This window comes from Podarcis cretensis (assembly GCF_951804945.1).
Source record: "Podarcis cretensis genome assembly, chromosome: 2".
NCBI lineage: Eukaryota > Metazoa > Chordata > Lepidosauria > Squamata > Lacertidae > Podarcis > Podarcis cretensis.
Genome location: NC_137171.1, coordinates 69,686,016 through 69,700,449, shown reverse-complemented (window position 1 = coordinate 69,700,449; position 14,434 = coordinate 69,686,016). Strand labels below are relative to the sequence as shown.

The 14,434-nt window shown below is 48.1% G+C and overlaps 1 protein-coding gene across 3 annotated transcripts in view; it reads right to left on the bottom strand.

Annotated features, from left to right (window-relative positions):
* Positions 1–6,634: 6,634 nt before the first annotated feature.
* FGFR4 (fibroblast growth factor receptor 4) overlaps positions 6,635–14,434 on the bottom strand; it is a 48,084-nt gene continuing 40,284 nt past the window's right edge. For all 3 annotated transcript variants that reach the window (XM_079968209.1, XM_079968211.1, XM_079968210.1), the window contains 11 exons: positions 14,042–14,180; positions 12,850–13,043; positions 12,270–12,415; positions 10,664–10,785; positions 10,435–10,545; positions 10,011–10,201; positions 9,305–9,427; positions 8,749–8,819; positions 7,855–7,992; positions 7,638–7,743; positions 6,635–7,497 (listed from right to left, as the gene is read on the bottom strand). In XM_079968209.1, the coding sequence (XP_079824335.1) occupies positions 7,351–7,497; positions 7,638–7,743; positions 7,855–7,992; positions 8,749–8,819; positions 9,305–9,427; positions 10,011–10,201; positions 10,435–10,545; positions 10,664–10,785; positions 12,270–12,415; positions 12,850–13,043; positions 14,042–14,180 (1,488 nt within the window). In that variant the 3' untranslated portion in view covers positions 6,635–7,350. The remainder of the gene's footprint in view (positions 7,498–7,637; positions 7,744–7,854; positions 7,993–8,748; positions 8,820–9,304; positions 9,428–10,010; positions 10,202–10,434; positions 10,546–10,663; positions 10,786–12,269; positions 12,416–12,849; positions 13,044–14,041; positions 14,181–14,434) is intronic.

Here is a 14,434-nt window from a genome sequence, read left to right as displayed (position 1 = left end):
GATGTCCAGCTTGGAGCAGCTGGGATTGCCTCCCTCCTGCCCTAACTGTGGCCCAGGGTCAGAGGGATTCAGGGAAAGAACATCTGCTCTCCTTTCTAGGAGCACCGGACCTGCTCTCCTGAGCTCCTATCTCAGAGCTCTGCCAACCACAATCCTGTGCACTCTCCCAGCTGTACTTGCTTCTTTAGAACAGCGCAGGCTTCTGGAATTTCTACCCAATTCTGGAGCTTAGTTGCTCCAAGCTGTAATATTTAGAGAGGCACCCAATACCACCTGCCTACCTTGGGAGCTAGATTGGATAATTCTGATGCTGATTCAGAAGCATTTACATACCCTCCAACATATCTCTGATGAAAATAGGGACGTCCCATCCCATAAGAATAATTTTCCTATTTATACCCCACACATCTTACTGGGTTGCCCCAGACACTCTGGGCATCTTCCAACATATATAAAAACATAATAAAGCATTAAACATTTTAAAAAACCTTCCCTATACAGGATTGCCTTCAGACGGCTGGGGGGTTGGATAACTCCATACTCTCCAACATTTCTCCAATGAAAACAGGGACACCCTAAGGAAAAGTGGGATATTCCAGGATCAAATCTGAAACTGGGACGGCTTCTCTAAATCAGGAGCGCCCCTGGAAAACAGGGACATTTGGAGGGTCTGCATTTAGGATTTTGCAACTGAACATTTTTGGGGGCGAGGCGAGGGGATGTAAAAAAAAATAATGAGCTGATTTGTAACATTGAAACATGAACACATGCTTTCTAAAACGGAGGGAGGCCCGAAAGTTTAAAATTAGCATTTCAAAATGGTTTTTAATGACCACGGCATTTGACTTTCTCTCTCTTCTAGTATGGAACCCTCTCTTAACATAGACTATTTGTATTTCTGTCTTTTGCATGTAAAATGCTGGCATATTTCTTTTTTTACTCCATAGGCTTTGTCACAAGGAAATCTATAAACTGGTCCTTCTGTTCCGCTTTGCTCTTTACAATCGGGACAAGGCAGAGGACCTGTGTTGCCAAAGTCAATACTTCACATCTGTGCCCATGGGGCAAGTTTCATGGCGCCAGCGGGGGCTTCGATAGCATTTCTATTCCTGGGCTGGTGGCAAACTGCCTTCTATTCTGAGTCATGGAGGCACACGGGTCCCATTTCAGTCCTGGCTGCCTCTGGCTTGGGTGGGCAGAGGATGCTGAGCAGCTCCCCAGTCAGTGGCGTCCTTTCTCCAGCATCACTCCTGAAAGGCGAGGTCTGTGTGTGCTTAAAATGGCAGGGACAGGATGGGTCTGAATGGGGAGTGTGTGAGCACAAGCCCCACACTCTTTGGTGGCCTGCAAGCTTCTCACACACACAATCTCCTCCTTGTCTCCCTCCACCTGGCTCGGAGCTTGCCTTCAATATTAATGAACTCTCCTCCTTGCCTCTGTAATTGACCATGGCGCTGTTTTCCAAGGGGTTTTGGCAAGGTGGAGAAAAAGGGAATAAGGGAAAGAAAATGTAAAAAGAGGGAAAAGAAAGCAATAACACAAACCAACAGGGTGAGCGGAGTGAGCTTCGAAAACCACATCCTTCCCCTGAAATAGAGATCATTTATTCACCTGGGCCCACGCAAAGCTGGGACAAGACACCATTGTTGGGTGCTGCAAAGGGGGCCAAAGATCCAGGCGGGGCTGGAAGAGGTGTGGCAACGAGAAGCTTAGGGACAAGGGCGCGATTCTGCAAAGACGATGCTGAATAAGATGCTATGCTGAACCATCTCCTTCCCCAATACCTTCCTCTTCACCTCCACCCTTCAGGGTTTAGTTTATTTATACAGAAATTTATAAAATGGCACAGAAAGCTTTAAGCAAACACCCTCGAGCCCCTCACCCCGCTCCCCTCAATCCGGAGTGCCTGAGGTTGGAGCAAGCTGTTCAGGGCTGGGCAAGAAAGCCCCTACTGGCAGCAATTTCGCCAGCTTTGCTCAATGGACTCATTCACTGGCTGTGATGAATGCATTGGTTCTGGCACATTAGCAGGCAGCTGGGCTTTTTCACTGAGCCACTAAGGCTGCTGGGGCATGGCAGGAGTCACACCTGCTGGTGGTCTGTCTGCTTTACAAGGGGCAGTGGGCGGGGGAGAGAGAAGGGGCCTATGGGTCTCCAGGCGAAACAGTTTCCAGTCCCCCAAGGTCCCATAGTATGGGGCCACTCCTAGGCAGAACAGGGCTGCAGATACCAAATACTTGTCTGATCACTAATGATGCTAAGCTGTTGCAAGTAGTTGCTCCCTTCACGCCTCTTCTTCTGCTTCTTGTTGAGTTTCTGCTCTTTTAAGAAGAATCTGCACTATAAACGAGCAGCAAAATTTGCAAGACTTGTTTACATGAAGCATGCAAAAAACACCCCCAAATGCTAAATGAGAATGGCAATTTTAAAATGCCTAGCTTCTGCATCACCTGTCAAAATTACCAAAAGGAAAAGCCTTGAATTTGTTAGTGGATTTGCAGTTCTATAGGTCAAGGAATTAATACGAATTGGGTAGTTTAATCACAGAGCATCGCCATGTTGCAGATTCTACAGGCTTCCCCACATACATGCCATAACCTCTTGTAGCAATGTGGCACAGCAATACTTTGCATCTAGGCAGAACCTGTCAGGATCTTAAGATGTTTATTGTGGAAAGTGGGCTTATAGAATCTGAAATGGATTTCTGTGTCTGTGTGTGTGTGTAATGTAAGGCTCTGGAGTAAAATCAATCAATCAATCAATCAATCAATCAATCAATCAATCAATTAATCAAGGTTCTTGCAGAAGCTAGAGAGTCCACCATTATCAGTTCTGCCAAAAGGTATCATAAAGCACATGGTGAAGGATCCAACTCTGCCTGTTTCACTCACTTGCCAGGAAAATTCAGAGGAGGGTAATAACGTGCTTTAGGCACATATAACCCCCTCACAGCTGGATGAGGACCTATGATTGATTGCACAAATATTCAAGTGGACCATTTGTTCAGGGGGCCCATGCCCTCAGCATTTGCACACCTCTGGTGAGAACTATCCAACCAGAAAGGGAAAGGTGTGCCATGTGTCTGACCACATGGCACAAATAGCTAACGCTCCATCTTGTGGGGAGCTGAAACTTGCTGACAAATGCCAAGTCTGGAATACCACCCAGGTGCACAGGTTCAAAGTTTTTGGTGGGTGGCATAAGCGTGTGAGTTCTAGGAAATCAGCTCTGTTCTGCCCTCAACCCTGGAGTTTTTGGCATCCTGTGCCACTCTATTCCAGCGTTTCAAATAACAATTTCTGATTCCCAGTGCCAGTGCTTCCCTTGCTTTTAACTGGGGAAACCCACCAATATATTGTGGTCCTCCTTTGGGACCCAGCTGTCAGTTCAAACAGGAGCAAAAGCCCCATTAATTCTTTGTGCTGAGCTATCCCAAACACACACTGCTTCCTGGTGGGTTGGCAGCTGGTTGGTTCCAATCGGCCTTTCTAGTGGCTTCCGTGGTTAAGAGGATTGGCATCGACCAGGGGCTACATACTCAACCGACTCCTCTGAATAGGTTAACATGTCTCTTCTACTACCGAGGGCAAAGAGGACGTCTGCCTTTCAGAAGCCCTGTCAGTTCCATTTCAGATTAGTTACATTGTTTTGGCAGAAAAAGCCATGTAAGAGCTGTCAACATCTCAGGGAAAAGGGCCTCCAAGGACTTGTTAGGAGCTGGTATGATCTGCGCTGGATGAGATGTGAAAAGTCACAGGAAGAGCAACCTTGCCAGTTGGATCATTTGCAGATCCCAGCAGCGAGTCGCCTGTTGCTGGCCCCAGCCTCTCAGCAAAGTGCCAAATCCCCTCCACACTGTAACCAGGCAGATGTTTGATAATTTGCCCCTATTATAGCTTCATTTTAACTACTTGTAGGTGCCTGGAAACAAGAGTGTGAACATCCTCTGGCATTTGCTGTACCAGTTCTGGTCGCCATTCATCCCCAAACATCTCTGACTCTTGCTGGTTTTCGTCTTGGACATCATTGAGACACACTTTGAGCTCAGCAAACTACTCGCCTACTGCAGCGGACTAGGCATCCAACCGTTTTCGAACCTGCCAGTTTCACAGCATACCTCCTCCTCCAAGGAGCAGCCTTTGACCTACTTTTCTGTCCCATTCAAGGCCAGTCTGTTCACGGGGGTAACCCATACATTTGCCCTGGATGGTGGCAGACAGCAGTGGTTTGAATAGGAAATAGCAGCCATGGGATAGGAAACCAGGAAAACACATGGGGGAGACTAGGCAGGATAGAGGACTATTTGGGCTGCATCCAAGTCAGGATTCAACTTAATTAAACCATTTGGTCATCATAAGTATGGGATGGAAACAACAATTTGCAAGTGTGACCACTTGGACGTGTTATTACTGCACTGGATATGCCAAACTCCACAATCAGGAAGTTCAGCAGTATAAAAATTAGAATTTAATAGAAAAAGCAACTTTTTGCACCAATGAAATTTGCTTCTCCAATTGTTTGCACCTGCAAAAATTGGCTCAAATGTAACTTAACTCTGATGCTGTACATTCCTCACAGGATCCGTTATCTGCTAAAGGGGATCCAAACATATATTATAATGGAAGTGTTGACTCTTTAAGAGCCCCACGAGTACTAGCTTTTTTGCACTGGAGTGTGTAGGATGAAGCACAGTTGCATCTGCACGTATTTCCAGACTCTCTCCCTCCTCCCTGCAGCTTGTCACCAATTAAGCTCAGCCTCCAATGTCATCCATGTGTCTTGCTTGGAAGATGGCACGGGACAAGCTGAAACATCCATCATGCTGGCTTACAAGAGTGAGCAAAGAAGCAACTGGATTAACATGCCTCTGGAAGCTGTTAGTAGAAGCTCAGGGTTAGATTTCCCCAAGTGCTGCAGTGGCCCATACTGGTGTACGTGCAGGACTGAGTCTGAAGACGGTAACAGAGGATGCTGACGGGATTAGCAAGGACTCATGTCTTTGCACCTGTCACAGCATCTCCTGTGCCCTTGGGCAAAAGCCTTTGTGCTGCCCTTTGGAGTCTGTGCCCCGAGGCCCATATACATGATCCAGCTGCCTGCACACAATCATGGCAGCAGCATACAGATGCATGCTCCACCTCATTCCAGCACACCCCCTTTGATGGGAACCAAGCGTAGGACGACAGGCAGCTTCTGGCGCTGTGTTTCTCATCCCTTCTCATCCCAGCTGGAGGGGGAACGATGGGCTACAGCTGGGAGAGAGGAAGCAGCGCAGGGGGAAATGGCCCATTGAAACCCTATCCCCACTGGGACAGCAGGGGTTGCAATTCCTTCACAAGGTCTCTTGTGAAACTTTAAACCAAGTGGATGGGGCAGGGTGGGGGAGACGGACAGCTGCAGCTACCTCCTGGGGCTGAGCCCATGCTTTGTGCATAGCTCAGGGGCGGGAGGAAGAGCGGGCAGGCACCGGGGCATCGCGCATGCAAAGGGGGCTGGAGTCGGAAGCAATAAATGGTCAAATGCTTCCCTTAAATATCCTTCTCCAGCTTCCTGGCATGCCAGATCCTCTGCAACTACGATGAGGCAGAAAAGGAGGATTCTGAGGGCTCCCTTTGAGATCATTGTGCTCAGACCAATAGCTTGGGAGGGGGAGGAATATTCCCACTGGGCTCTGCTGTATCCAGAGATAGATTCCCAGGCTCTGAAAGAGTGGCCAGTTGCTGGATCAATTTCAGGGAGATGCTGGTAGCAGAGTTCACGGTGGCTTAAACGGAACAGCGGTTAATGCAGAACAGATGGGGGAGTGCTTTGTGCATGAGCAAGCTGAGCAGGAATGGAAGTGATGCCCCTGCCTCCCCCCCCCCTTCTTTGGCCTGCTCCACGCTACGGGAGAAGTACACAGGTGCACACTCTGCATGCAAGCAGACAGTACAGGTGCCTGCTTGGGCTCAAATCCACCCAACCTTTGATGACGGACATAGAAGCTGAAGCAACATAGGCTGAATGTGTCGTAGGTTGTGCCAGCGCTCACTGCTAGGAAGAGCCAGCCACCAGCAAAACAGGCTTGCAAGGACTCTTCCAAGGGTCAAAGGCTTCATTCACCACCACCCCTAGACAGATGTGCTTATATTCCCTCCTCCTTAGTCTTTGGGGTGTTGCAAGCACTGTACTTCCTTGGTTTACAGCTGGCCCAAGATCTGAAGGCTTCGATGGGGCACTGAGAGAAGGATCCAACTGGCCAATCAACTTCTCTCTGGCAGTTATCACAGAAAAGGATAAGAACCACAGACTGTCCATCAGAGAGCACTTCCACAGCATCCACCTAGACAAAAGCCCAGTTAAGTTGCAGTAGTCCCACTTGGCCTTGACATACGATTGATGCAGCCAGGCAAGTCAAGACCCAAGTGGTCTGAGCTGTCTTCCCAGCCCTATGGGAGAGATGGTGGTACTTCAAGATCCACTTCCCTAGCATAGAATCATAGAATCATAGAGTTGGAAGAGACCACAAGGGCCATCGAGTCCAACCCCCTGCCAAGCAGGAAACACCAGCAGATGGGTCCCAGCAGAGGCTAACACTTCCTTGGAAGCAGGTCATACCTTTCCCTGGAGAAAATAAATGCCCTAGGCAGAAGGCTCTATTCCAAAAAAATAATTTATGGGTGTGGATAATTCATGTGCATTAGAAATGATATGTACATAAATATTTATCTCTAGGGTTATGTACAGGGGACAGCAGGAGCCAGGAGGGAAGGGCCACACCCCGCTCAAAACGTCTGTCCTTGTGGTCGTGTGTCCAGGTGCGGGTGGGGTGGGCCTGAGAAAGCTGGCTGGCTCCTGCCAAATAATGAGATTTCATAAAAATATTATTAAATTGGGAATAGTATCAAACAAACAAGCAGGGCGCCCCATGGCTGGGGGGAATGGTCCCATGGGTTGGGTGAAGGGGGAGCCCAGGCATGTCGAGAGTGCTGCTCTCCCTGGGATTAGGTTCCTCCCTGCTTATCTGGTCCTACTTCTCCTCAGACAGCTGGCAGCATCCAAGGCTCAGCTAGAGCAACGGCTTTGGGGGAACCTGAGATTATAGGGCAAGAAGGCACCAGCATGAGTGCTGGGAGCACCTGCAGCAGTTTACAAGGAAGGCATCCAGTCCTCGCCAGGGAACCTTTAAGTTGCGGGTGTCCAGCAGGCTCCAGGACCCTGAGATGCACCCTCAGCCCCTGCTGATATGGCTCCCAGCATTTTCTTCCACCAGGGACAATGTAAGAACTTCTGCTCCCAAGCTGCGTAATCCTCTAGGAATAGAGAGAGAGGAAATCCTGCCCTGGGGGGGTCCACTGCCTACTACTCTCCTCATGTCCGCACATTGTGGTAGGGGAAGAGGCAGGGGGTGATGGGCAGAGGGTCATGGGTGAAGACAGAGTCGTCGGAGGAGCAGGTGCTGGTCGTGTCCTCACAGGATGGAGAATACTGTTCAAAGGGCATTGACAGGTCCAGATACTGGAGGGAAAGAGAGAAAGGACACCCTGTCAGCATTCACAAGGGACAAAGGCTTGGCTCCCTCTACTTCTGATTCCGGGAACTTAAAAGGGTTTCTGAAACAGCTGCCTTCGTGCCTCTTCTTGGTGGTCTGAACCTACCTCTTCAGAGACAGCAACCAAGACCTTATCCAGTCCCTCTACCAGCTGCTTGAAGGTGGGCCGCTGGGAAGGCACAGCATGCCAGCACTCGCGCATCATCATGTACCTGTTTGGGAAAAGGGGAGGGGACATCTCAGGCTAGAGCATCCCATAATATGGATGCAGGTGCTGTGGTTAAGATCAAGCCCACAAGAGGCACACACATGACGGCACTTACAGTTCGTGGGTACAGTTGGAGGGCTTGTCCATCCGGTGACCTTCTCTCAGGAGCTTGAAGAGTTCTTCCACCGGGATGCCCGGATATGGAGAACCACCCAATGTAAAGATCTCCCACATCAGAATGCCAAAGGACCACCTGGAAGCACAGTTGAGGGTCAGGGAAAATAAAGGGGCAAGAAAGCCATAAAGAAATTCGAGGTGGATATGTCCAGATTAGCCCTACACTACCACCAAGCATCAGAAGGTGGACCTTGCCTCTGTGGAATGTGCACTACTTCAGCAAAATCTCACAAAGATGGATTTGTGACCACAGAGGTGGCATGTATTGAAGTTACATATGCTGGAGACAGGTTACAATGATGGACCACTTTACAGGGAGCAAGCAATTCTATGCTTCTTGTCATCTTTATGCAGGCAGGTAGGGCCATTGCACCCTGGCTTTTCCATGCCACTTATGGTTCATCTAGTAGGACTGACAAATAGGCCCATTTATTCTCCATACAGCCAGGATGGTTGGGAAAGGGCTGTAGCTTGCATGCAAAACACCCCAAGTTCAATTCTTTGCATCTTTAAATAAAAGTAGGAAAGACCCCAGAGAGCTAGTGTATGTCAGTGTTTCTCAAATGTGGGTCTCCAGATGCTGTTGGAGTACAACCTCCATCATCCCTGACTACTGCCCCTGCTAACTAGGGATGATGGGACTCGTGGTCCAACAACAGTCGGGGACCCAAGTTAGAGCAACACTGGTAGGCAGTACTGAGCAAGATGGATCAATGCTCTGCTTTAGTATAAGGCAGCTTCTCCCTTTTAAAAACACAGTAGCTCAGCTGCTCTGCCAGATATAGCTGTGTAGGCTGATGTGGCTGCGAGAGCCTTGCAGAGTCATACTTACACATCACTCTGGTGGGTGTACACCCTGTCAAAAAGAGCCTCTGGTGCCATCCATTTTACAGGTAGACGACCCTGGGGGGAGAAAAAAGAAAAGCTCTCAGTTCATTGACACTTTCCCTGGGCAATGTCTCCTCTTCTGAGTTCTACCCTCTAGCATCCACTGAGCAATAGCCACATATCCACTCCCATAGATGTGCTCATTCTAGTTTCCTACAAGACCCTGGATTCATTGAAAGTAAAAAAAAATATCTCTCTTCACTAACAGGGTAGTGTAAGAATGTGTGTATGCACACACAAAGGGCTATGAAGGTTTCTCTACTACTTTATACTACATAATTATTTAAAAGGTTGATATGCCACCTGTCAGTGTAGCTACCCTCCCAAGTTGGCTTCCATACATTGTTAACCATTTATTGTTAAGAAATACAGAGCACAGTAATTGCTCTCCCCCAGTGCCCACCCTTCTCTCTTTTTCCCAACTGCATTGCGTATTTCCAAAGCCTGTTGCCAATTCTGAGTCTTCCCCTCCTGTGCCTCTCAAATACCATCTCACTCACATTGCTGGTTTTCTTGTAGTAGTCAATGTCATGAACACCCCGGGCCAAGCCAAAATCAGCAATTTTCATGACGTTTTCTTCGGTGACAAGGACGTTGCGAGCAGCCAGGTCCCGGTGAATGCACTGCAGAGAGAGAGAGAAGAGATGAATCCTCTCTGAGGATCCGGAGAGCCCACTGCAGCCCAGACTGCAGTCCAGAGTCAGACACATCTGGGCTAGTGGGTTGTTGCTGCATCTACCATGAGAATCAGGAGGAGCTTCGCTGCCTCTCTGCCTTGCCATTCACTCATTCATCACATGATGGCTGCCCAGGCCTGGTACATACATACCCCTCTCCTTTGGTAGACCTAACCCTCATGTAGCTGACCCTCATGGGCCAGTTAAGAGCCCAGCAAAAGCTTTAGAGTGCCAGTGCCTGGCTTAGAGCCTTCACAGTTTTAGGGAAGCTTTTAACTATTGTATTTTAATATTTTGTTGGAAGCCGCCCAGAGTGGCTGGGGAAACCCAGCCAGATGGGCGGGGTATGAATACTAAATTATTATTATTATTATTATTATTATTATTATTATTATTATTATTTTCACTGTTGGCACTCCAACAGGACCTGCCAATGCTTCAGATGACACTTGCCCATTGGGCAAGTCATTTCTGCTTAAGTATGGATCCTGCTAGGGTTGGTGAGCCGTTTGGGCCAGGCTGCTCTTACCCGCTTGGACTCCAGGTACTCCATGCCACGTGCCACCTGGTAGACACAGGAGACCAAGTCTTTGAAGGACAGCTGCTCCTCAGGCATCTTGGTGATATCAAAGGTGTAGTCTGGTGTGGGAGGGCGACGGGCGCGCAGGTACTCCCGCAAGTTCCCCTTGGCAGCAAACTCCACAATCACATAGAGAGGCCCTGCAGTCAGGAGTTATATGTGAGCCTGTGCTCTCAGGTGCAGCCTTCATAAATCCCGCACAATGTCTGCTCCTATCCTAGAACATCAGAGCCTAGAACCATTGTTCAGTTGCAGCATCCTCCTATTGGCCCCACAAAGGTTCTAGTCTCTCCTGACTTCCCAAACGTCCCTGCCTCTTTCCTCACAGCACCTGGTATCCTCTGCTTCCCAGCCCAAAGAGGCAGTCACTTACCATCCTGCGTACAGACTCCTAACAGGTTGATTATATTCTTGTGTTGGTCCATCAGTTTCATCATTTCCATTTCTGAGATGAGGTCAGCCAAGTCTTTGTCAGTGGCATTATCTGGCAAGGCAACAGAAGGAGGTCAGACTGGGGCGTCCCATGATCTAGACTAGAATCCAACAGTGGAAGGACTGAAGCCCAATGATTCAGCTCTCTTAACCCTGTATATTGTGTTTACCTTTGAGCATCTTGACAGCCACAGTGATGGGTCGCTCTGGCCGTTCTTGATCGATGCCATAGGCTTCTGCTCTCACCACTTGCCCAAAGCAGCCCTCACCCAGTGGCTTGCCCAGCACAAGCCTGAGGAAAAAGAAGGGTAGAAAGCCTCCTTAAAAGGACAATCTCATGTCGTCATGGGTACAGATGCATTTGGGTGGGTGGGACCTAAACTCATGGCTGTATCCAAAAGCTGGCAGGTCCCCTGCAGTGGGGCAGAATCAGATGTTAGCACCAGGTGCATTTGCAGGGCCTCAACCACAACATAGAAATCTGACCCAATGTTCTCTCCCAGGCCCATGCATCAGCTATCCCAAGTTGTGAGGTGAGGTGATATGTACAAGCATCATTGGGGGGCGTTCATCAATGTCTACACAGTGCATTGACTAACAAATTCCTTTCATTTCCAAGAATTTGCTAACAAGTTCATTTCCAAGAGACTGTAGCAGCTGGAGTGGGAAACCTTTTCCAGCACAAGGGCAGCATTCCCTTCTAGGCAATCTTCTGAGGGCCATATGCCAGAGACAAAGGTCCATCTTGTCTGTGAGTCCTGGAAGACCCGCTCCCTGCTGTGTCTGCCCTTTCCACCTGGCCTGGGAAGGTGGGGCCCTGACTGACTCCAGCTACAAAAGCTGAGGCTGCTGAACAGACTCTTGGCCTGGAGTATTGTTTGGGAGGATGGTTGCTGCCATTAGTTTTTTTGTATTTTATTTTAGATTTTGTTGCATTTTATGTGGAAATTGTTCAGTTTGGTTTTGTGGTTTTTTATTGTTTAATTTATTGTTTGTGACTACTTTTGTTGTGTTGTAGTTATGTATTTTGTTCCATGTTGTAAGCTGCCTTGAGCATGGTTTGAAGTATGGAAAGGCAGCATACAATAAAATTATGTGTGTGTGTAAAAGTGAGTGAGGCAATGGATGTAAATTTTGCCATTGTATAGTAGCTGACGTACACACACACCTGGCCCCTCAGTCTGAGGTTCCTTACCTTTGTTCTACAGGCAGCAATTCAAGAGACAAACTGCACGGCTTTTGATACCAGACAATTTTTATAGCTAGCCCCTTAGTCACAGAGCTAAGCAGGGTTACAATGGTTTTGTAACCATTTGTTCTTTGAAGAAAGCAGTACTCTCATTCACTCTACTGCCTTCCCTCTTTGTGGTACTTGGCCACTCTACTTGCTGTGCTTGCCCTCACTTGTGAGGGGGACATAACATGTGAAACTGAAGCACGTGCGTACCAGGTGGTATGTGACGGCTGTGATGCCATTTTTGGAGCCACTGTGCTGGTGGGAACAAGAGTCCTGTGCAGCCAGGCACACGTGAACTTCCAGCTCACCTGGTGCTTCCTCTCTGTGAACACAGGCAAGCATGGCCACTGACAATTGGGCAGCTGTACCACATGTGGAAAGTAGCCCTTTGTGTTAATAAACACACATTTTGATACAAGTTTGGTGAGAAGGTGGTTTTGCCATTCTGACACTGGGCTTGTGTGAGTCATGTGAGAGCCTGGCCAGCATCCTCAGTGGCACATGCAGAAGAAAGCTACGCTGCACTTCACAAGACTTACCTGTCTCGTGGGAATTCCCACTTGGAGTCCAGAGGCAGCTCCACTTCCATGACCCCAGCCAGCATGGGTGTGCAGCTTGAGGAGAGGCGGGTGACACGCATCAGTGATGTGGTGGACTTCCCTGAGGAGCTGGATTCCAAGGAGAACTGTGGAGAAAGACCCAACATTCAAATAGATTGCCCCACAGACACTGCTTTACTCCAGAGCAAGAACGGACTAGACAAGGGCACAAAGGACACAATGAAACAAGGGACAGGGCAGAACATGCACACCTAACAGCAATAAGAGCCATCTACAATGCAAACAAGGTCCATCTAGCCAACCAGATGCTGCCCTGACAGTTTAGCTGAACTTGGGAGAGCTGTTTTCGGATATCTGCATGGTCTGACTGGGATTTTACTACCCTGAATAATTTGTTGTACTCCAAGGATCTGAGTACCTCACTTTGTCCATTGCTGACTCTTGGTCTGAGCCAGCAGAGAACATTGTGGGCCCTTGAAAACCACTGCAGTGGCACAATGGATCCTTCTTTAAGGTTACTGGGTACTTTAAGGTTAGTTCTGGGTCTTTCAGTACCTACCTGCCGAATGAGCGGGAATTTGGAGAGTTTGTGTACGGCCATGGGCTCCAAGGGCTGCTTGCTCGGCTGGGTTTGCATCCGGCACAAGACAACAATGACAATAGCCATCGCGATGGCTAAAGACCCCGAAGTGTAGATAATTATATCGGTATACTTGATTTCAGAGGCATTTGCCTCTTGCACTTCTTCTTCTTCTGCAATAGCAAATAAATCCACAGTTAGCGTGCTTCAGGGGGGTTAAACCTGCTTTGACCACAGCAGGTAGCCAGCTGGGCTGGAGGGAACATGGCTGTGCTGCACGGTGTGTACATTGGCCTGCAAAAACAGCCTGTCTGTACCTGGCTGCAGAGCCTATCAGTACCATAAACAAAATGCATCCCACTGATTTCAATGAGAGAGCCTAACATATGTTTAGATATGAGCCATCACATAGCCATTTTAAGGCAGTTGCCTTTCAGTGAAAACCTAGAGCTTTTGCTAAACAGAAATTTCCTAGCTCTTCCACATTTTAATTACATATACAGTGTGCTGTTTTCAAGCTCTAGCCATTCAAAGCCTAGGCAGAATTCATTTCATTACAATTCCCCACCCCACCCCACCCCTTAAGATGTACTTAGGCCTTTTTGTTTTTAATCAGTGGAATAATAGCTATGTAGGAGTGTTGGTCTACACAACTATTCAAGCTGCAAGGGCCCTGTCTGATTTTTCACCTGCCTGTCCTAATTCTCCATTCAAATCAAGGGACTTAAAAGTGGCTGGATTCTTCCTTGTACAAAGTGGGTCCAAAATCCAGTCTGTCTTTTCAGGATTTATACACTGAGAAGTGCAGCATCTCTTTTGATGGACTGAAGCTGTCATATTGTGATTGATATATTGACAAAAGACAACAGTAGATTGTTCTGTATAATTCTACAGTGAATAGATCTGTCATGTTGACTGATTGATTGGCAACTTAATGCTCAAGTGGGGCAGTGTGTCTTGCAATTTGTTTTCAGCCATTTATCTCTCTGTCTCTCTCTTTAGCACATTCATCTCATTGGATATTCTACAGGGGTACGACATGCACAGTATAGTCCCCACCCCCAAGCGTCTCCATTAGGAAAGGTAATCTCTGCTTCTAGCTCTGCAAAGGAATACCCTACTACCATTATCCATCTTTCCCCCCATCCAATCATCCACCGTCCTTTCTCACCTGGAAGCACAGTGAGCCAAGCTGACTGGTATGACAGGCCAATGGAATTCCCTGCCAGGCAGGTATATTCCCCAGCATCTTCCATGGAGACATTGCGCAGGTACAGCACTTCCACCTCCGAGCTGTTAATATCTGCAGTCTGCCAAAATAAGTTGCCAGTGGGAGGCAGGGAGAAAAACATTAGTTCTTGTTGACACAAAAAGGTTATTCAAGCTTCTCATTGGAAGGGGAACATCTTGCTTGCTGCCAATATATCTTTCAAGGGTGCATCTTTATCTCATAAATGCCTGATTAATGGTCATGTACCCCAATCTCTGGTGAGGATGCCCTAAATAAGTGCACCACAGCCATTGCTAAGTTTTATTGCTTCCAAGCGACTCTTCTACAGAAAAT